This window comes from Bombus pascuorum, chromosome 7, assembly GCF_905332965.1.
Source record: "Bombus pascuorum chromosome 7, iyBomPasc1.1, whole genome shotgun sequence".
In the NCBI taxonomy this organism is placed as follows: Eukaryota; Metazoa; Arthropoda; class Insecta; order Hymenoptera; family Apidae; genus Bombus; species Bombus pascuorum.
Genome location: NC_083494.1, coordinates 6,577,692 through 6,599,035, shown reverse-complemented (window position 1 = coordinate 6,599,035; position 21,344 = coordinate 6,577,692). Strand labels below are relative to the sequence as shown.

The 21,344-nt window shown below is 32.5% G+C and overlaps 3 protein-coding genes across 19 annotated transcripts in view; 2 read left to right on the top strand and 1 right to left on the bottom strand.

Annotated features, from left to right (window-relative positions):
- LOC132908868 (dual 3',5'-cyclic-AMP and -GMP phosphodiesterase 11-like) overlaps nt 1-10,440 on the top strand; it is a 149,182-nt gene extending 138,742 nt beyond the window's left edge. For 10 of the 12 annotated variants that reach the window (XM_060963251.1, XM_060963256.1, XM_060963255.1 and 7 more), the window contains 12 exons: nt 13-408; nt 3,099-3,347; nt 3,540-3,650; nt 3,743-3,840; nt 3,936-3,999; nt 4,093-4,328; nt 4,427-4,526; nt 4,674-4,928; nt 5,009-5,118; nt 5,206-5,611; nt 6,199-6,282; nt 7,691-10,440. In XM_060963251.1, the coding sequence (XP_060819234.1) occupies nt 13-408; nt 3,099-3,347; nt 3,540-3,650; nt 3,743-3,840; nt 3,936-3,999; nt 4,093-4,328; nt 4,427-4,526; nt 4,674-4,928; nt 5,009-5,118; nt 5,206-5,611; nt 6,199-6,282; nt 7,691-7,864 (2,283 nt within the window). In that variant the 3' untranslated portion in view covers nt 7,865-10,440. The remainder of the gene's footprint in view (nt 1-12; nt 409-3,098; nt 3,348-3,539; nt 3,651-3,742; nt 3,841-3,935; nt 4,000-4,092; nt 4,329-4,426; nt 4,527-4,673; nt 4,929-5,008; nt 5,119-5,205; nt 5,612-6,198; nt 6,283-7,690) is intronic. The other 2 variants (XR_009658442.1, XR_009658443.1) reach the window with 2 other exon arrangements.
- Nucleotides 10,441-11,868: 1,428 nt separating this feature from the next.
- On the bottom strand, nt 11,869-21,243 carry LOC132908875 (PDZ and LIM domain protein 4-like). 2 transcript variants are annotated; one of them, XM_060963273.1, is made up of 4 exons: nt 21,034-21,243; nt 19,952-20,088; nt 13,049-13,170; nt 11,869-12,399 (listed from the first exon to the last, which is right to left on the bottom strand). In XM_060963273.1, the coding sequence occupies exons 2-4, from the start codon at nt 20,064-20,066 to the stop codon at nt 12,220-12,222; spliced, it is 417 nt and encodes a 138-aa protein (XP_060819256.1). In that variant the 5' UTR covers nt 20,067-20,088; nt 21,034-21,243; the 3' UTR covers nt 11,869-12,219. The 2 variants fall into 2 exon arrangements, with proteins under 2 accessions (XP_060819256.1, XP_060819257.1); XM_060963274.1 differs by having other exon boundaries at nt 19,952-20,084; nt 21,034-21,125.
- The window catches only part of LOC132908870 (probable G-protein coupled receptor CG31760), a 70,868-nt gene continuing 67,302 nt past the window's right edge, over nt 17,779-21,344 (top strand). For all 5 annotated transcript variants that reach the window (XM_060963264.1, XM_060963263.1, XM_060963262.1 and 2 more), the window contains exon 1: nt 17,779-18,043. The gene's annotated coding sequence lies outside the window, so the exon portion shown is untranslated. The remainder of the gene's footprint in view (nt 18,044-21,344) is intronic.

Below are 21,344 nucleotides of genomic sequence, written 5' to 3'. Positions count from 1 at the left end.
ACTTGCTCGCAGGTGAAGGATATCTGTAACGAGTTGGACGTGAGATCGCTGTGTCACAAGATCTTGCAGAATGTCAGCACCTTGCTACATGCCGATCGTGGTTCTCTGTTCCTTGTTCAAGGCGAAAGAGGCGGCGGTTGCATGCCTTCTTCGCAAAATTACGATTCCTCGTCGAACCATTCGATTGATAATGCAAATGCAGGGAAAACGGGAAACGGAAGCTCCGAGCAACGTGGAACAGGATACTCGAGAAGCAGATGCCTAGTGTCCAAGTTGTTTGACGTATGTTCGAGATCGACGCTGCTCGAAATGGAGAAAAAGGACGAGATCAAAATTCCGTGGGGCACGGGAATTGTCGGTTACGTCGCCGAAAGCGGAGAACCTGTTAACATACCAGACGCTTACAAGGCAAGGGGATTTACTATTTACTTTGCAAAAACCAGTACAAGATTGTATGACGACATTAAATAGGTATTAGATAACGTAATATATTAGACTGGCTATATATGTGTTTTCGAAAGTATTTCACAATCGGAGAAACAAAAGAATTTACTGTTTACAGAAATAAAAGACAACGATAAGGAATTACAAGAATCCATTTGAAGATTTAGTCGCAGTCTTCCTGTGCCTTTTACTAAAATTCTACAAGTTTCGTCTAGAACATTTTTCTGGATCTCTTTCATATTTTTAACTGTATACAGTTAACAATAACATGATCCGTAGTTTTATTTATATAATATCATCTATTTTGATTTATACACTATAATTTTATTTGTCTGTTAAGTATAAAAGAAACAAAGAAAGGACGTATTTTATTAAATATCAATGTTCCGGAAGAAATATGTTATCAGAGAGTAATTTAAATGAAACTCTGCATCTAATTGTTATTTAAGGATGGATTACCTAATCTTTGCTTTTTTAGGTACAATGTAGGAAAACTGAGCAAACGCCAGTAAATTTTGCGCAGGTTGAAGTTGCGTTGGTAGCCGACTAAATTGTGCGTTACATCTGACGTATCCCCAATATTTTCATCAGTTGTGGCGTAATACGGTTTTATTGTATAACGAAGCATTCGTAATATTTTGGCAAATCCAAAACTTTGTGTTTGTAAATCCAAATGCAAACATACGATAAACGCTCGGGTTCTACTTTAGTGTCAAAATTTTTAGTCCGCCACGTAATGTTTTTCCAGTTTTTAGTTTCTCACTCTTTTTTTTTGTATTTTCGATAGACGATGCGAAACATATTAATAACTATGGCAAACATATTTACGATTAGTAACATTCTTGCTTTCTAAGGTAAGGAGAACAGAGGCATTAATTGTTCCAGTTTTGTATATTTTAGAACCGTGCAAAAGTTTTATTCGACATTTTCATTTCTGACACCTTGAAATATGTCGGTTTCAAATCCTGTTTAGATTACTTAATCGCTAAACCAATTCACCGAATATCCATATCTGGACAAATTGTAAACTCGAGGATAAAAAAAATCAATTTAGATTATTTAGTGTAATAAATCTATGCTTCGTAATATAATCGTGACGCAGTAATTTGAATGAAAAAGACGAAAATTATACGGAACACGTTAATACATTGAATATTTTAGATTAGTATCATTGCAATATTAATACATGAAATGTCAAACTAGTGAAAATTGAAAACTAATTAGAATTCACAGAGAGCATTCGTTGTAAGGACTTCAATCTTGAAAATTTAAGATGTTTCTACTTTTTTTAAAGTATTCTATGCTTATAAAATATTCTTTCGTCTTATATTTCGCATACCATTAGCATAAGAAGTATATTAACATAATTAATCTATAATTATTTAGTGTAATATTACCAATACCTCAAAAATAATTGAAATAGAAGGATCAAAGATTATATGTAAATCAAGTAACGCAATATGTGTAAATATTACAAATTAATCTTTTTCTAAAATATTAAATAACATAAAATACCACAGAATAATAATGTTCGTTAAAATTACATTTCGTTTATTTCCAATTGTGAATTTTATTTCATTTTATTACCTTTCTGAAGTTACGTAGTTCTATTTCTTATTCCAATGAAAACTGGTAACAGCTAAAGCACATTATTAAAGTTCTTGAAATCTTATTTCGTTACAGTTCTCCAACTTCAAACTATCGACGTTTCCATTAAATTCTTTAATAATCAATTAGTCATAACGTTTTAAGACGTCGTATTTCTGAAGTATCTAAGTTTAATTAAATACTTAACTTATTTTAGTTTTAACTACCACGCAACTAATAACTATCAAGAACTACATTTGCGTTTCGTACTTATATATCAATACTTAAAAGATCTTATTGTATTTATTTATTGTTGTTCCATTGTAATTTCTTTGTATAACATTACCAACGATAAGTGATTTTACTACGGCAATTATTAGTCTCTAGACATCAAATCTACGTATTATCAGTTATAATTTATTTCTCTATAAAGAATTGAAGATTTGTTATGGAGAATTGATTCGTCGATTTCACGTGCATTGCAAAATAAAATTTAACTGCTAGATCGACACAGAATATTAAAATTTTGTATCAAGGTGAATAACAAATGTTTTAATTGATATTTATATATTTAGAAGCTATTGTACGGTCTCTTAATTTTGTTCCTCTATCTTCTCTAATATAATGTAGCTCTAAAATTTCAAATCTGTTTATAGTTTATTATTTCGTCGATGCAATAAGTTATTATACATTTAAACATGTGTTAGTAGTCACAGTTGTACCAACGATATCAATAGTCAATGTACATTGCTCGAATAATTGAAATCTATGACACGTACAATTTCTAACTAATGATACAATGAAGACAGTGTTCATTGTTCCAATAAAGAATCGTATGCGTCAACAATAGCAAAACACTCTTACGTAACTTTTATAGTAGAAGCAAAGAGAAGTATAAAAGACGTGTGTCGTTCGAATAATTCGAGTGGAGCTGTGTATACATACGTTTGCACAAGGACTGGATTTGAAAATTAATGCCATTCCTCGAATCAAATAACTATCTAAAGCATTATTTATTGTATCCTGTAATTATTCCTTATGTATTAATAAATATGATATGTTCTTAGGATGCGAGGTTCAATCGTGAAATTGATGCATTAACGGGATACAGAACCAGAGCCCTTTTATGTATGCCAATAAAGGATTGCAACGGAGATGTTATTGGAGTTGCACAAGTTATCAACAAACTCGGTGGTGAAAGTCAATTTACTACGCAAGACGAAAAGATTTTCGCTGGATACTTGCAATTCTGTGGAATTGGATTAAGGAATGCGCAGCTGTATGAAAAAAGTCAATTAGAAGTGAAAAGAAATCAGGTCAGTTGATGAAGAAACGGAATACTATGTAACTGGTGAAATTACACGCGTGTAACGAGTAACAAATAATGAAACAATATAAGGAATAATGCATAAATTATTCATATTCTCGTGTTTATGGTCTTTCCATTTTCTTTTGTGCCTTTGATACAAGCTGGTGATTTTAAACGTGTGTTTTATTCGCTACTATAGGTTCTGTTGGACTTGGCTAGGATGATTTTCGAAGAGCAGAGCACGATAGAACATATGGTTTTAAGGATTCTAACGCATACGCAATCCTTGATACAGTGTCAACGAGTACAGGTAAACGCGTTCTCCTTCTCGAGTATATACGTACTTTGTATCGTATATAGAGAAGAGAACATTTTTAACGTAAAATCCAATATTCTGTACAGGTTCTTCTCGTGCATAAGGCATCAAAGGGCAGTTTCTCACGAGTGTTTGATTTCGAGGCGAACGACCTCACCGGCGAGGATTCAGATTCTCGCACTAGGTGAATGAAGTTTGTAATTACGTTCTCATTTCTCTTCACTAGCAATAATTCAATTTCCTCGGAAACCTTATATGTATTCGGTTTTGTTCACGCAGTCCATTCGAGGGCAGATTCCCTATAAATGTCGGCATCACTTGTTATGTCGCTACTACCGGCGAGGTAAATACACTGGTTAACAGAGCAATGTATTATCGTAATACTTTGTCCGATTTCACAATTTATAACCGAAAATATTTTATTGCGTTTCCTTAGACCGTGAATATACCGAACGCCTACGAAGATCCAAGATTCGATCCTTCAGTAGATGATGGTTCTGGTTTTAGACATCGTACTATTCTCTGCATGCCCATCAAGAACTCGTCGGGTCAGATTATCGGCGTCATTCAACTCATCAACAAGTTCGATGATCTTCTCTTTACGAAGAATGACGAGAACTTCGTCGAGGCATTTGCTATTTTCTGTGGCATGGGAATTCACAATACGCACATGTAAATATGCAAGAAATAAACTGTTCAAATCGTTTGATAATTAATCGATTGGAACGAATGAATTTCCTAGAATTGATTTTATTTAATCATTTCCTTAGGTATGAGAAAGCTGTAATAGCGATGGCCAAACAGAGTGTTACGTTAGAAGTGCTCAGTTACCATGCGTCCGCATCATTGGAAGATGCACAAAGATTAAGGGTAAGTCTAGCTTTATAAGCTGGATATATTAAAGATCAAACGTATTTCACTTTTCTTTTATTTCTTCTCCAAAGAATTCGAAAATTACTGTTCAATGACGTTCACGTACTTTATATAGCACAAAATAAATCCGATTCCCAATTCTAGGGTTTAAGAGTGCCTTCTGCAGCGTATTTTAAATTGCACGATTTTAAATTCGATGACATTCATATGGAAGACGATCAAACTCTAACAGCGTGTCTTCGAATGTTTTTGGATCTTGACTTCGTAGAACGTTTTCATATCGACTACGATGTTCTTTGCCGTTGGCTTCTTAGTGTAAAAAAGAATTACCGAAACGTCACATATCACAATTGGCGTCACGCGTTCAATGTTGCGCAGATGATGTTTGCCATTCTAACTGTGAGTAAACGTAATGCCATTAAGTTTAAATTGAATAGAATTATGTTAAAAATGAACGATGAATTTGTATTATTTTTTAGGCCACGCAATGGTGGAAAATTTTTGGAGAAATTGAATGTCTCGCGTTAATTATTGCTTGTTTGTGCCATGATCTGGACCACCGGGGCACGAATAATTCTTTCCAAATCAAGTAAGTACAAATGTTCCGAGGAGAAAACATATTTTTGCTTCAGTAAAAAATTAAGGTAATACAAAGGGGAAAATCTTTGACTAACAGAGCATCTTCGCCATTGGCGCAACTTTACTCAACATCAACGATGGAACATCATCACTTTGATCAGTGTCTTATGATATTAAGTAGTCAAGGAAATCAAATTTTATCAAATTTATCTCCCGAAGAATATTCTCGCGTGGTAAAAGTTCTCGAAGAAGCAATCCTCTCTACCGACCTAGCGGTTTACTTCCGAAGAAGAGGGGCTTTCCTTAACTTAGCTCAAGGTGGAAGTTACAATTGGGCTTACAGTGATCAGCGAGAACTTTTAAGAGGGATGTTGATGACCGTATGTGATTTGGCAGCCATAACTAAGCCTTGGGATGTTGAAAAGAGAGTGGCAGAATTAGTTAGCAGCGAATTTTTTGAACAAGGAGATATCGAAAGGCGGACTCTCAATATCACTCCCATTGTATGTATCGCTAAATTAAACTTTAGTATTTAAATATAACATAGTTATAAGTAACAGAAAACAATGTAGACATTAACCTAGTTATAAAAGACAGTAACTAAAATAACAGCATTAGATGTATTATGTATCTTTCTAAGTAAAGTTTTTTGTAGAGAGATGAACTCTATCACGCATTATTAAATATAATATAATATTAAAGTACTAGAAGATCAGACCTAATGATACGTAACATTTAAAATTGAAACGATTAATTCTTTGATTTTTTAGTAATTGTATACAAAAACAGTAAAAATAACATGTTACGGTAAACCAATAATTCTTGTTCTTACTAATAAAAATCTGTGGTATCAACTAAAGGTATATTTGATAGAAGCCATTGAATTTTTATAGATAAACCATTTGCTACTTAATATATTTTGTTTTATTATAATCCAGCATGATATATTATTTTATAACTAATAATTTTCTAATTATTACTACTACTAACTGTTATAAGTTATTTCTGCTTACAATATTGTACATATTACAATTACATAGTTAATTATTCATGATTCAAAAATAGCACCGTTACTCATATGATATTGCAGGACATTATGAACCGGGAAAAGGAGGACCAACTGCCAATGATGCAAGTTGGCTTCATCGATTCGATATGCCTCCCTATTTACGAGGTAACTAGCTTTCTACGCTATCGACAATAGCAAAATACCATCTAAAAAGTAATCATATTTGTTACAATTTTTAACTTATCGTTAAATCACATTATCGATCATTTAAGTTAATACACCAGGAAAAGAAATATAATAATAGGGTAATCTAGGCAATTGCTTCAAGTTATAACTCCGTTACCGGTACAGTCGCAGAAATATGTTAGAAGAGAAAGATCATGTTTTTCTTTAGAACTGAAATGGTACATGTGCAAACAACAATCAACAATAAAAAAGTCAATACTTCAATAAGTACAGTTGTGAAGAAACTATTAATAATCGTGATATTTAAAAAAAAAGATCTTTATCGAAGGAGATTCTCAAAGGCTTCATGGCGATTCATTGCTTCAAATTCCATAAATTCTGCAGCGGATGCAACGCAACGGATAATACTGCAGTGTGCAGCAATAACCGGAGATCATCTTAACTCAGTTATAGGAACAATTAGAAAGTATTGTCTAAAATGTTTACAGTGCAATGGAAAAGCATTTAAGTATCTTCTTCAATAAAGATATTTTTTAAAAATATCTCGGTAACTAATTTTTTCTAACTAATTTTAATTTAAAGCTTTCTACGTAGAACAAATACGAGGACTCTGTCTATGTAAAAGGATATAAATTTCCATTTAGAAAAAGAATACAGTTGTTGATTGCGCGTTCACCATTGCAGTTCTAAAAGAAAAAAGGATATGGTGCCACGAATGTGTAGTACTCTTTTCATCTCTTCATTCATCTCTCTCTTTTAACACTTTTCTGTAACTTCATTGGTAAGTTGGATAACTTACTTGGAAGTGAGTAACTTAATTGGAACTTATAACCCGAATCAATCGTGTGGATCACCCTGTACATTAACATTAATGTAGCGTTCATAAAATCAGAAATGTTGTAAAAAATTATACTGTTTTTTTAAATCGTAAACTAATGTTTTAGCATTATATCCATCTGCAATATTATATACAGTTTTGTTGCTTTCACGTTACATTATTTCACTACATTAAATTGGGGGGGGGGGGGAGAAGGTTCACGAATTTAATATTTACCTATTATAGTAAATACACAACGTTACTTAATAGTGATATGCAAAATGATATAATAATTTCACTAGAATCGAAATTGACTTACCACTTTTCTATGATTTCTTTATTGTCTCGTTTCATTAATATACGATAGTCTTCTATTTATTTCTTTTATGTTAGTTTATCGCAATGCTTTCTACTTTTCGTAATAATCAATCTCATCTTGCCTGAATTAATTACACGCTGTTAGTTTCGATAGATTAGTATTTGGATTCTTGTTGTTTCAGCACGTTACAAATATTTTCTGCTATTGTTAAACCGAACGTCCTTAAATATAAAGTGACTTTTTGTAAATAGGCATTCGCTTTATTATCGGATAAATTGGAACCGTTGGTCGAAGGTGTTAGAAAGAATAAACAACATTGGCTCGAGATCGCGGAATCCAAATGTAAAACAGACAACTGCACGAATCACGATAGGACGCTGTCAGTGTCCGATACCGAAGAAACTAGGGAACAGGCGGACCAGTAGTCATTATTTCGATGGACGCAGAAACATGAAATGGAGACAAATATACACGGATAGTTTCTACCTGTTTTTTTAGAACGAAGAATAAACAGAACACAATGTCAAAGGGAGCAGCAGATGATGATCACTGTCATACGTTTGAAGAGCTTCACACCTTCGTCTCGATACTAGGTATTACAAACATCGTGAGTTAATTTATTCATTTATATAAATCATCGCGGCACGTTCTTTGTATCGATGGTTCATAGTATTACAAGTATAAAGAAAAAGTTCTTCAAAGCCATATGTAAAACTTCGTTGGTTTTGATAGATCGTTAATCGTATGTGTTGAGTGTTTGCCAGTTTTATTTATTTGCATGAAATTCCAAGTCGAAACTTAATGCAAATAATTCATCCTACGTTCATTCGAGTATCTTAAAAGAATAAAAATTATTTCTAGCAAGATTATCGTATACGCTTTATACGTTGGTCGATGAAATCAGAGAAATCAAGGAGGCTGAAGGTGATTAGTTTAAGACGATCGAGAAGCTTCGTCCTCTCTAAAAACAGATCAACTCCGAGATGCTACTCTTGTACCTGATCGTATTGTACGTATACTTACTATGGCAGATCTTTGATGTCCAGAGAGGACGAAGAAGAAGAACGATAGAATATGAGAAATCCAATAGGATCGTAGAAAGCTTCTTTTCTCTTCGTGTGCGAATTTTATTGCGAATTGAAGACCTGTGGCTTGTGACATATTTTATGCTTTTACGTATAAATATAATATGGACGATGAATTACGATAATGTATTTTTCAGTGGAAATATATAAAATTGCGTAATCCACTAGAATTTCATGCGAAGGATGGAATAACGGTGCTATCGAAGTAGATAAAATAATACTGTTCGCTCATTAAACGCTTCTTTTCTTCCTTCTTTTTTCGTTCGTAAAACTCATAAAATGACAATGACATTGTTTTATTCAAAAATCTAAACAAAGCCTTTCGCGAAACGAGATGGAACGAGTAAAAACGCGAAATTGAATCTTGAATACGTATTGAAACTAAAATGCATGATCAAAGAGTGGCTTTTCCAAAATTTATTTTCATTTTTCTCATTATACGTGTAATTATAGTATGTTGTAGACATGTCCGTTTGCAGTATTTTAAGCGATAAGGAAACGACGTTATTTTTATTTTTGTTAACAGGGAACATTGATAGTTATACAAATTTTATACAAGTATGGCTTATTAAATTCATAGTAAATAAGAAATGAAACTGTAAATACATAGGTAACAAAGTGAGTAGAAAAATACTTATGAGATGTTAAGCATGTGTGTATATGAATCTCGTTCTTTGACAAAATTACAGGTCTTCAATTATAGCGAGACAGATGATTCCACGATAATTACGTAAATGCGGGTAAAGAATACACAGTTCTGTCTTGAGATCGCGTTTACAGGGAACTTGTCTCCGATTTATGGACTCGTCCGACCAAGATCGAGTCTTTCGTGTAATTATATAATGTATTCATAAACCAAAGTGTACGTTTATACATAAAGGTCAATCGTGATTTTTATTACTCGATACCGCAACGATTTTAAATGCTGTTGCGCGTGCTAATTATTACGATTAGTGATTAGATGTAACGGGAATTAATTTTCTCGTTGCTTACCTTGCTTATCTTGAATGTTTTGTAACATCGTTTAGATTCGAGTAATCGTTTTCCTCTTCGCGCAAAGCTATCGTTTCAGAATATAACAATTAAGATTTAGGAAATATTTGTAAGAAACGCTACATCTGTATAATATGTATCTCTATAATTTCGGATAGACTAGTTCTTGTTATATCGTAAAGGCATATTAACGATTATCATAAATTACGGATCAAAAGAATGAACATATCATTGCGATTTTATTAATGTTGTTAAAAATTCTGACTTGTATGTTATATCAGTGATCTGTACACCGGTACACACACACATCGATATATCGAGGCTTGGAACTAAATAAATGACGTTAAAAGGCGAAGTTTAAACACGTTTGGCTAGGCGGTGCGTCGCAAGCATGATATTTTAGTAAATCTTTCGTTTACTAAATATCCATTTGTATCATCGAAGGATACTCATTTTTTGGGAGGCATCTCTCGATTTCGCAGAGTTGCATATTGTCAGAGTTACATATCCAACCTCAAGGTAGAAACGTAGCTTTGCGAAGACGGAAACACTTCAGGATTCGTTCGCGTGTGATCGTTACTTATATTGGTAGTCCGTATTTTATATATGTTCCTTTCATCGTTCGAATGTTCTTTTTTTTTCTAATCGTTAATGAATTGTCAATTTCAACGACTCCATACTTGGAGTAGGAATGTGTAAGAAGTGTGAAAATTATTGCGTGTGTCTGTTACAGTGCGAGTGAATGTTATGCCGACAGAAGCGTTATAATGTACAGTTTTCGTGTAAATTATTGATACGTCAAAATGGAGTTGTTTAGCGTGTATGTTGTTTACGTTATGATTTAACATATAGTATGAGAGTCATATATTATACCGAACATTTAATATATTAAAACAAGACTAAATTATGTGATATGTCTATAACTTATCTTTAGTCATTTTATTTTCCCGTTTTTCAAATCATATCCTATAGATTGAATGCACTGTAATACCAGTAAATATTACTATTAATACATACATATATACATATATGTATATATACGTTTAAACCTAGTCTTATAGAAGATTATTTTCGAAAATTTACCTCTGCAATTTATGTCGATTCTTCAATGAATATTTATTTTATTCTACCATGTGTTTCTATTATTAAAAAATCACTGATACATTTACTTCTGAGTTTGTTCCTTAACACGTGAATTTTAATACGTGACAATAATTTACACGCTTGCGTTTCTTTTTTTTTCTTTTCGTTATTTTGACAATCGGAAAGCGTTCTTTCTCCGTTATTTCTTTTAAACTTTCGAAGGAAATATTCGTATTGCATGGAATTACAGTATTTTTAATATGTTAATGTATCATTGAGTTTCGCGAAGGTGCCTGTGTTAAATAAAGAAACCATATAAATATTTTATTCAACTTGATACACCAATTCATTTAGTTCATTCGTACGGTTTACCATATTTAATACTCTAGATAATCTAGACAGTATACTGTCGAAAAAATGTTTGTTACCATATGCTGTCTGCTACTAACTTGTTACATTAAAAAAAAATAAAAAAATTATCTAGATAGTAATATAAAAAATTTTCGAACTACAAGTTCACCGCAAAGTCCATTGCCCCGATTTACGTATATCCCGCTCCAACTAAAAATACGAAGTCCATCACCTGTTGCCTTTCTCTTGACAAAAGGAAGATATATGTATGTATATACGATTTTACTAAATTACGACGATCTACCTATACAATGAAGATAAAAAGTAAAATGAAAGGTACAATTGTAGATGTAAATATTAAAATTTATACGTATATGTATACTCATCAGTTTTCAATCTCTACATTTTAATCTTTTCAATCTGCAATATTCCGTCTGTTCTACATATTTCAACTGTCAGAAACATTCTCGATGTCATGTAACTAGATAATATGCGGCGTATATGGATTATCAATTATAAATTTGATGTTAAATAGTAAAGGTATAAAAATAAAATATGCAATTGGTACCTTTTGGTATTAATCCTTCTTAAGCGCAATACAATATAAAGTCTTGATCCGTCATTTGAATAGTACGATTAATTGTACTTTAAAACGTCACCTTAACGGATTGATGACTCATAGCCAGAGTAGGTATGTACGATCATAGAGGAGGCCGGATCAATAGTTGACAAATTGTATTTTGCAATGTGGGTCAATCGGTGACACGTAACGACAACATGATGTTGCAAGCTTGTTTCGATGGACCTTGATTACCGATGCCAGAACCATCATGAATAATAGCCAACAAATAATATTTTTATTATAGTTTCAAATTAAAGGTAACGTCGATTAATACAATCGAAAATAAAACATTCGATTACTCTTGAGTGGGTTGACGATTTATTTCTTCTTAGAAATTCTTTTGCAATTATCAGTTAACACCGTGGTATGGTAAAATGTATATGTTGATACAAGGTATATACAATGATACGAATACATCGAACGAGCATTATTACCAATATACTTTAATAAGAACAAAACTTTGTAGATCGTAAAAATTGGATTTTGATATTGATCAAGGAATATCAATACGATTGTATCCTATAGCTAATTAATATTGTGTACAATTGACTGTCAATAATAAAATGTTTATCCTCATCGTATTGTTTACAAAAATAGAATGATTATCGGTATCTTGCAGCGAGATACGTGTCGATGAACATTTTCGTTAAACGGCTCGTTTGAATTTCAGATTTCGCACGACCGACAACATGATTTCATTTCCGGAATTGACAAGGCGTTCACGAACTTCGCAGTGCCTCAAATGCTGTATAGCTTCACCATTCACTTTAGTCACTATGTCGCCAGCTTTTAACCCAGCTTGATCGGCCAATCCCCCGAGAGATACCTTTTAATTAAAAGAAGACGTTTTATTCGATTAAATTTCAATGACTATTCGAACACTACATACTTTTACTAAAACGTTACTACAGTCACATATTGTTACATGCGTTGTAGATACCGTCACAACAACTGCTACAACTTGCAAGATTGTAATCGAATAAAAAAGCTTCAGAGAAAATGTATTATCGAAATGATTATAGCCAAGTCGAATTTTGCCATTAACGATCTCGCCGTGGAAATTCAAGGTAACAGCGAAATGCAAGCCAAGGACGAAACTACCGCCGACGAAAATTTGTTGAGATTCACAAATATCCAGCAGTTTCTCATCTACGATTCGATTAATGATTTCCTCTTTTCCCAGAACGATGTTCCGCTGGGCCGACCGTAGGATTCAGGCCGAAGGAAAACGAGGTCACGCGATCCGATACGAATGCAATGTCGATAAAAATCTCTAAAGCAGAAAACGTGAATATTTTCCGCGACAGTTTTTCCAAATATACGATATTATCGAGTCGCGGCGCGATCCACGCTTCCAACTGAAATACATGATGTATTTAACACGTATGAGAATTACTAATCGACTTACTATCGCAATTCTTGTACGATTGCAATGAATATTAGTAGATTAGAGTAGAGTACATGCTATACATTACTCTGACAACAGTCATCGGAAAACTAAAGTCAGCCCCTCCGGACAATCGAAAGCCCCAAGCTTGATTGCTGCTTCTAGAGAGTTTTATATCAACGTCCATAGTAATTGAAAGATGATGATCGCCTATAACAAAGACACGAGATATAATAATATAATTAAAAATAGTTGCAAATTAATGTACAGTGATAGGAATCGTTAAAGTACAGTAATCTTTCTTCTCTGAAACTGTTATAAAAAATAAATTACGTAAAAAGAATTTTGAAAATTTACCGTAAAGTGCAATTACGATGTGTCGTTTCCTGATTTAGAATAAAGATAAACTGTATATTGAGGAAATTTTTTTATCACTGATAGATAATTGATTCATTTCAGTTTTTTTTTTTTTTTCTATTTTAATATCGACCGTTTGAATATTAAGTATCGATCTTTTTTCACTGTGAATATCTTAGGTGTTAGATATTCAAGCTGGAATATCTCCTTTGAATATTTCCTCTCAGTAAAAGTAACCCCAAACGTTTAACTGTGTTATCAGAGAATGTTACTATACGTGTTACTGGAAACTTTTCAAGGCACAAGGATGAAAAAGTTAACAAGGATCTTGCAATTAATCGGAAGTTACCTACCGATCGTTTAACGATTTATCGGAAGTGGAGTTTGTAGAAAAGTTTCTTAGTCGATTTATGAGATACGATGTAGGAAGAAAGTCAGTCAAACATTTCCACAAATTGGACGATCGAGGCTGTACTTTTCAACGTTTTATGTGGCGTTGACGAAATTAAAAATAGAAATGTATATGTACTAGCAGCTTTAATTTATAACGAACATAAAATTGGTAACCGAAGTTCAACCCTTTAGCCTAATCGAATCCTCGTTTAATTAGAAATTTCCCTAATCACGAAAGTGAATGTTCACAAAGGCAACTCAATTTCAAATAGATCGATTTTAATGCTTCTAAACGTAAATATCACGTAACTTATTTGCGATAGAAATAAAACCAGACATAAAAAGATACGGGATTCTTAAATAAAAAAATGATTATATTTGAAAGACCGAGGATCCGAGTTATCAATTAACTCGATTAACAGATAACAATAGATGATTATAAACAAAGATGAACGCGTTAATTTGATATACTTAAATCCGTGACTCGTGAGTGTAAAATTGTGTATAATTTTTTTTCGAAAATTGTCGTGTCAAACACTTGTTTGATTCATTGATACTGAAAACCAATTGTTAACACACCATGTCTGGTTGTTTATGATCTTTTAATCACGCGTGATCTTTACTCCATTTTGTTATCGCGCTTGGCGAAGTCCGTTTATTTGAAAATCGACTTATTTGTACGCAAATGCTCGCAATTCAAGCGTTACATAGTGGCAGACAGATGGAAGAAAAGAAATCAATTTCTTTCACTCACCTCAAGTAATATGACAATACGAAAAATCCTTCGAATTTCGATAAAAGGATACGAACTCTGAAGAAGCTCGATCAAAGAGCGAAATGTCGCGGAGACAGATATCCGTCGATAGCATGTACGATGTGTCACGAGTATGCGCACATAAATAAACGATGGCCAATGCCCGAAAGCTGATCATGACTTAATTCGCTATATCACCATTTGCACTATTCTAGAGCAAGTGCAGCGAATACAATGCCGTGGCCAGCTTCGAATTTCGTACTATAGACACATTATACCCTACATACTATTTCAGATGCAACAAGCGTTGCGAGACCGTACTAGACATGCGGCTGAAACCAAACACACTCCACCCCTTTCTAATTGCATTTATCGGTTCTATCTATACGAGTTGTAATTCATCGTTTAATAAATTGAATTTTTAGATGTATCGAATATCGTCAACTTAACGTAATGGAACGGTTTCGTTGTTTTAATTAATAAATTTATAATGTCTACGCGTTTGTTGGAAAAGCCCCGAAAATCGATACAACGCGTTAAACACGCAGAGATATAAAATGAATCTCAAGTATGGCACTGGTGATAAAATTGAACAACTAAAAGAGTTCTATTTCATTCGTCGAGCGCCGCGAACACACAAAGTAAACATGTCTGTTTTATCATCAAAATCGATTACACAATGTTAATTTCATGACATTAATTGGATGAATATCTTGTGATGTTAACCCGGTCGATTCATAATTATCTCGGCATAAGTGTGCAATGTTTCGAACAAAAATTAATTGCGTTTCATTAGTTTAATGTACCGTGTATGAAAGAATCGCCGCGGTGTATAGATATCTATTTTAGAAAAGCGATGTAAGATATTATTTTTATGTATATAATGTATAATTATGTTGGTATATGTTGTAAAGTTTGCTTCACACGTAAGATCGGTAAAAAGGTACTGTATTACCATAATTACTAGGCCCTTATATTTCTCCGGGATAACGAAAAGCATCATTAAGTATTTCCTTCACTTCTTAAGAACAGCTTCTCATTGAAATGCTGAAGTACCGTTACGAGTACTGGGTACTTGTTTCTAAGAACGAGTCACACAGTGCAATATTGGCCGTTTCAACGGTCTAGTCGATTCAAAGGCGCACCTATTTTAAGGTTTAATTGGCCGAAATAAAATTGTTTGGTACAATAAATTTACTGCCGATTTACGTTCAACTTCGGCTTTTACTATACTATTGTAGGTTTCAGAAAATGGCATTCGTTTTAGAGCGAACGAAGCGTTATAATGCTATTCTCATGTGGACTAAAAAAATAGGCCTTTTTAGAAAGAAATTAAAATATTTTGAGACAGTGCAGAAATAGAACTGTATAAATTTTATATACAGGTCTATTTATTATTCGCATAAATTCTATTTAGAACTTTGTACTGTACTTTTAACAAAAACGGAGCCAATATAGATATAAATATTGATGAATCAATAGAAATCAATTGTGGAATTTCATTTTCTATCAAGTCATTTATAGAGGCACCTAATTCCATTCGTTAAATAACTAATTTTCCGATACAACGGACTACTGACGTATTTTAGTAGAGAAATGTCAATAATTTTTTTAACCGTGAGTATTTGTTTATATATATATAAAGTTTCTATATAAAGTTTTCATACATCTTGCAAATTATTCAATTTACTGCGCAATTAACTATGCAATTAGAATTTTATAAATTCTACAAGAATACTCCGACTGCCAAGGATCTATCCAGACATAGTTAAACATTAAATTAGTATTCAATCTGCAAGGATATCATGCATTTATAAAATATGTATATATAATATAATATATATATATATATATATATATATATATATATATATATATATATATATAAAACTATGATATATATATATAGTTAGTTTGTAGTATAAATATATAGTTACGAATAAATTACTTTCATTATAGTAACATATTTTATCATTCATGATTATCAGATGTTACATCTATTAATTTCTTTTTTATCAGATCGCGTCGAAGAGGAAATTTAGAGAGAAGATAAAAGATTTCTTATATAATTAGAATAAAAAATTATGCACGATATGAGAAATAAGAGAAAAATGATAACCGTCAGAATCATACGTACCAACTTTATAGTTCCACAAAGGGATTAGTACCTGATTAGATTAACTTGTATCCTACTGTAGATTTCTTTATCAACTTGGAATAGCTATAAATAGTATTTAATGTTAAAAAAGGAAGAGAGAAAAATGAAACTATGAATGTTAAAAAAAAAGAAGAAGAAAGAAGAATAAAACTATGAACCAAGATTAAAAGATTGGATTAAAGATAAGGTTCAAAACATCAGTTATTGGTTAAGAAATGAACTTATCAAACTTTGAACGTGCTTTGTATAAAATCATAATCCATTTCCGAATATTATCCTTTATTCGGTGATCCAATTTTGTCAGCGGTGCTGGTTATATAATGCGATTCTCGTTATTTCTAATTAGTTTTCATATATCTTGCAAACTATTTAATTTACTGCGCAATTAACTGTGCAATTAGAATTCTATAAATCGTCAAGGACCAATCCAGATATAGTTAAACATTAAATTAGCGTTCAATCTGCAAGAATATCATGCGTTTATAAGATTAGGAGTGGAGTAATTAATGATACGATACTAGCGTAAGGTAAACTTATAACTTAAGATACACCAATTAGTGGATAAGCCGTACTAGTTTGCATAAAATGAAATGTAAATATTTCAGCATGAGAAATATCGAGAAATTGTAAAATAATCATCAGTTCTGTTGTATATAAACGAATTTTAATTCATACCATACATATAATAAACTCAACTGAATCAGAATAGATTAGAACGCAACTGAAAGCTGTTCTTTTAATTCAAGCGTAAAACCATGAACAAATCGTTTTTTCAAATGACTATCTATAAACAATAACGTTTATTTCGAATAATAAAAACGAACACAGAATCGATCTCCGTATAGAAGAAACGAAAAAAACCTAACCCCAATTTACCGCCGTATTGAGGAGCAACGTTTTATCATAGAACGACAGAGCTTTTCAAATCGTTTCAATGTTTTCATCTAATTGCAATCAAACAAGAAATGTGCTAGTTGCTCCAAACCACCCTATAGAGAGGCGATGGGCCACGTAGCTAGGAGATCCCTGGTTATGGGCGGCGCGGCGAGGCGAAGAGAAGCGACGCAGCCCGTACCCGTGGTGAATTTCCTCGAGTGGAGGCAAAGTTTGATTTTGCGGAGGGCGCACGCCCCGCTTCCAGCTGCACAACCGACTGGCCTTTAAGCAGTCACGAACGAACCCTCGTTCGTTGCAGCCGTAGAAAACCTCTTCGTTTCTACGCGACTTCCTCCTTTATCTTCACTCTCGTCAGTGAAAACGAATCGCCCCGAATCTCGAGATCATTATCCATAAATATCAGTTACGTGTGTGATATTCTCGATATTAACAGTGTGACTGTGATCCATTTTCTGTTTGGGTTTCTCTAACGTTCTGTCGCTGCAAGAGATGCTGTTGGAAATAGAGGGCAAGGGCTGCTTCTCGTAAGTCTATTCCTATGCTACAACGCTCTTCGAAAGATGATAAGCTTAGCCAGTTTAGACGGATCTTGCTTCGATTCGATCCTCGCCGCGATTAATCTATTAAGAATTTCGTTAGTAGCGAAATTTGTCGTCGCTGGATGCAGGCGAGCTTATTGAATTAGCTCGGCAGGACGGAGATTGGGATACCAGGATCGTGAATTAGGATGCGAATACACGGAATACCCTGATAGGTAGACGTTGTAAATCAGTGTTTGAGAAATCCTCTCTAATTCGGACCGTTTGCTCGAACGATATTTACCTACTCGCTCCTTTTCTTCTCTTTTCTGTTTTTTTAAAGGCTTCACGGATTTTTATCTTTCAATATTCGCGTGAGGGGAATAATTTAGATCTAGCGATACGTACATTTATTGTGCATGTATATTTGTAATTTTGATGTACTTGTAATTGCTAGAAATTTGTATTTACTTAGAACATTCTACTTGTACGTCCTTCCGTACGACACTCGAGATTTTGTCAAGATCAAAATATATTCTTCGCGTTGAAAGGAAAAAGAGACTTTTATGTGATTGAATGGACGAACATATTTTGTAAGCGAGAAGCAACATTTATCGACATTTAACGATAAACGAGCGATTGTGTCAGCTATTAATCGTGTTGCTAAGCGCCTATCTTATTGTCGATGCAACATGTTTTCTGTTTTAAATTGCATATTGATCATTATAAAATATCCGCGTACACGCGTCGCACAAGATCATTACTTTCTAATTCTGCGTGATGTGATTGAATACCAAAAATAGGTGAATAGATATTTTCTAATTATAGCGATAATTAAGAAATTCAACGACAAGACGTAAAATATGAAATGATATTATTACAGATTATGCTAAACGAAACGTTTGTCTCTGGCAGTGTATCGTTTTCATGTATATAGAATAATATTACATCTGAAAAACATAACAATTTTATGTATTTTAGGGTGAAACGGAGAAATTCTGTTAATTCCTGTAATTAAAATTGAATATGTTCTTTCTTATTCATTAAACGCATTACTATTTCAATGCTTAGTTTTAATATTTAAATTTTAATATTTAAATAACATTTATACACCGAGAAACCATGTTACACAGAGAAAGCAGTATTACAGAAATTTACTATATTTCTAGCAATACAAACAAATAATTTCTAAGTTTAGAAATAAACTTATTTAATAATTTTGTTGCATAATATTTTATGGTTTTATAAAATATTAAATATAATTTTTTAACATTCAATTTGCTCTTATTTACTGGAATATAGATTTTATCTGATCGAACATTGGCTTGATTTTAATTGGCTTGAAATCGTTTCTGTTATATTATTATAAGGTCATGGCTATTGTCATTATATAAATAAACATGATACCTACAACCCTTAGATACAATGATACGCAAACGATACATTATAGTCTTAATAAGTTTTAACGTCAGTATACAAACAAGAACATAGGCCGTCTAAATAAAAACAATCACAGTGATTAGGCTCCTTTGTTTTTATACGAATTGAATTAATTCTTCGTAAACATTTATGTAAATATAATTTTCACCTCGTCTGTTGAATATCTCCGCCTCGAACGTTAATTACAATTAATTTTTTCATAAGAAATATATAGAAATATTATACTGAGAAGATATCTGACAAAGTAGATTTTCAAATGCATTGTACATAAAATACATAGAGTGAAAATTTGATAAGGATCTTATGAATTTGCGTTGAATATGTATATGTTTGATGTTTAAATAGCATGCGCCATAAATATCTTCTTAAACGAAATTTTTATTAAGGAAATATAATATCGTTTTTACAGTTCAGTGAATATGTTAAAATTTTGCATTATTTAACATGCGTAAAACCAAACTATTGCTCACTTACCTTCAAACGCTAATTTGTTTCTTTTCTCATGGATTTCTAATTCATAAAAATTATCGCATATACCCAGTGGTTTATATAAATTATTTCGTACATGAAAGTATGTACTGTTGCACATTGTCAAAATTCTACTCTTCTAGCTGAAACAAAAAGATCAAAATCTCTAAACTAGAAATTTGAAAGTAAATAAAATATGTTTTAAATTAGTTACACGGTGTTTAAGCCTAGAATCTTATAAGAACGACCACTGGTAACAGTGACTTGCATTATTAAAGATCTACTAATCACAATTAAAATACGTCCAATGAAATAGATGCTTTTTGGACAAAAATACTAGTAGCTTTTTGTCAGGCGCTCTGCTTGATTGATCTACTATGATTTTCAAATATTCGGCCTAATTGGTGGTTTGTTCACAATAATTTTTTCTATTTTTTCCAGTTATACGTATATATGAAGATATTAGTCATCAATATTTAAATTTATTATAATTTATTATATTTTATTATATTCGTAAACCGCAGCTACCTTTAAATGTAAATATAATATTTATAATTTATAACGTGCTGTCACACGTGCAACAACTAACCATAATCAGTTACTGTTTAATATAAAATGATGTCATCCGAAGGCTTGCAAGTTTTCTGTAAATTTGTGAATTCCGTATATTTCAAATAAATTATTTGAATACTCCATTAAATTAAAATTATTCTGTATAATTTCGTAAACGAAGGTAAACTAGATTTTGCATAATTCAACGTTCAGTTGATGTTGCGAAACGTAATTAAACAAATATGCGTAAAATGCAAAAAATTTGTACAAATAAAAGTAGATATTCCGCAGTTTACTGTTATTAGTATGAACGTTCACGTTCTCGTAAAATGTGGTAGCTTTAAATACGAAGCGTATACCTACGTACGTGCAATTATTAACATGAAGATGAATATAAAATTATTATAAATAAAATATACCTGTATATGTCTTATTTTTCGCGTGTTACATAAAAAAATAATATCACCAATTAAAAACAAATTTTATTAACGATTGTCTCAATGACATTGATATTGTTTATCTTAAAATTATCGTACCTGTATTTTTTGTTAAAAACACTACAGTAACATTGTGATAACACATTATAATAATGCGAAGAATACGTTACACAGAGACTGACTAAGCGTAGATAGTGTAGCTAGTGGAAACTATTTACGTGTCAAGTCTAAGAATCGTTATTAATAAATTATCATTGGATCTGCTAAAACAATAGCGAACAGCTGCTATCGCAGTTGTGAGTTTTAAATGTCTGTTTGTATAGAAAGAAATTCGAAGTTTATTCAGAAGTTATTTAGAAGAGTGAGAAATTACTGTGTAAGAAGTTTAAAAACCAACCAATTCCAACTGA

Excerpts from the sequence above, each read along its gene's own strand:
- LOC132908875 (XM_060963273.1), bottom strand. The coding sequence starts at position 20,066 with ATGTGCAACAGTACATACTTTCATGTACGAAATAATTTATATAAACCA. Across the intron at positions 13,171-19,951 it reads AAACAAATTAGCGTTTGAAG|GCGATCATCATCTTTCAATT; the intron begins GTAAGTGAGCAA and ends TCTTTGTTATAG. Across the intron at positions 12,400-13,048 it reads TTCCGATGACTGTTGTCAGA|GTATCTCTCGGGGGATTGGC; the intron begins GTAATGTATAGC and ends TTTAATTAAAAG.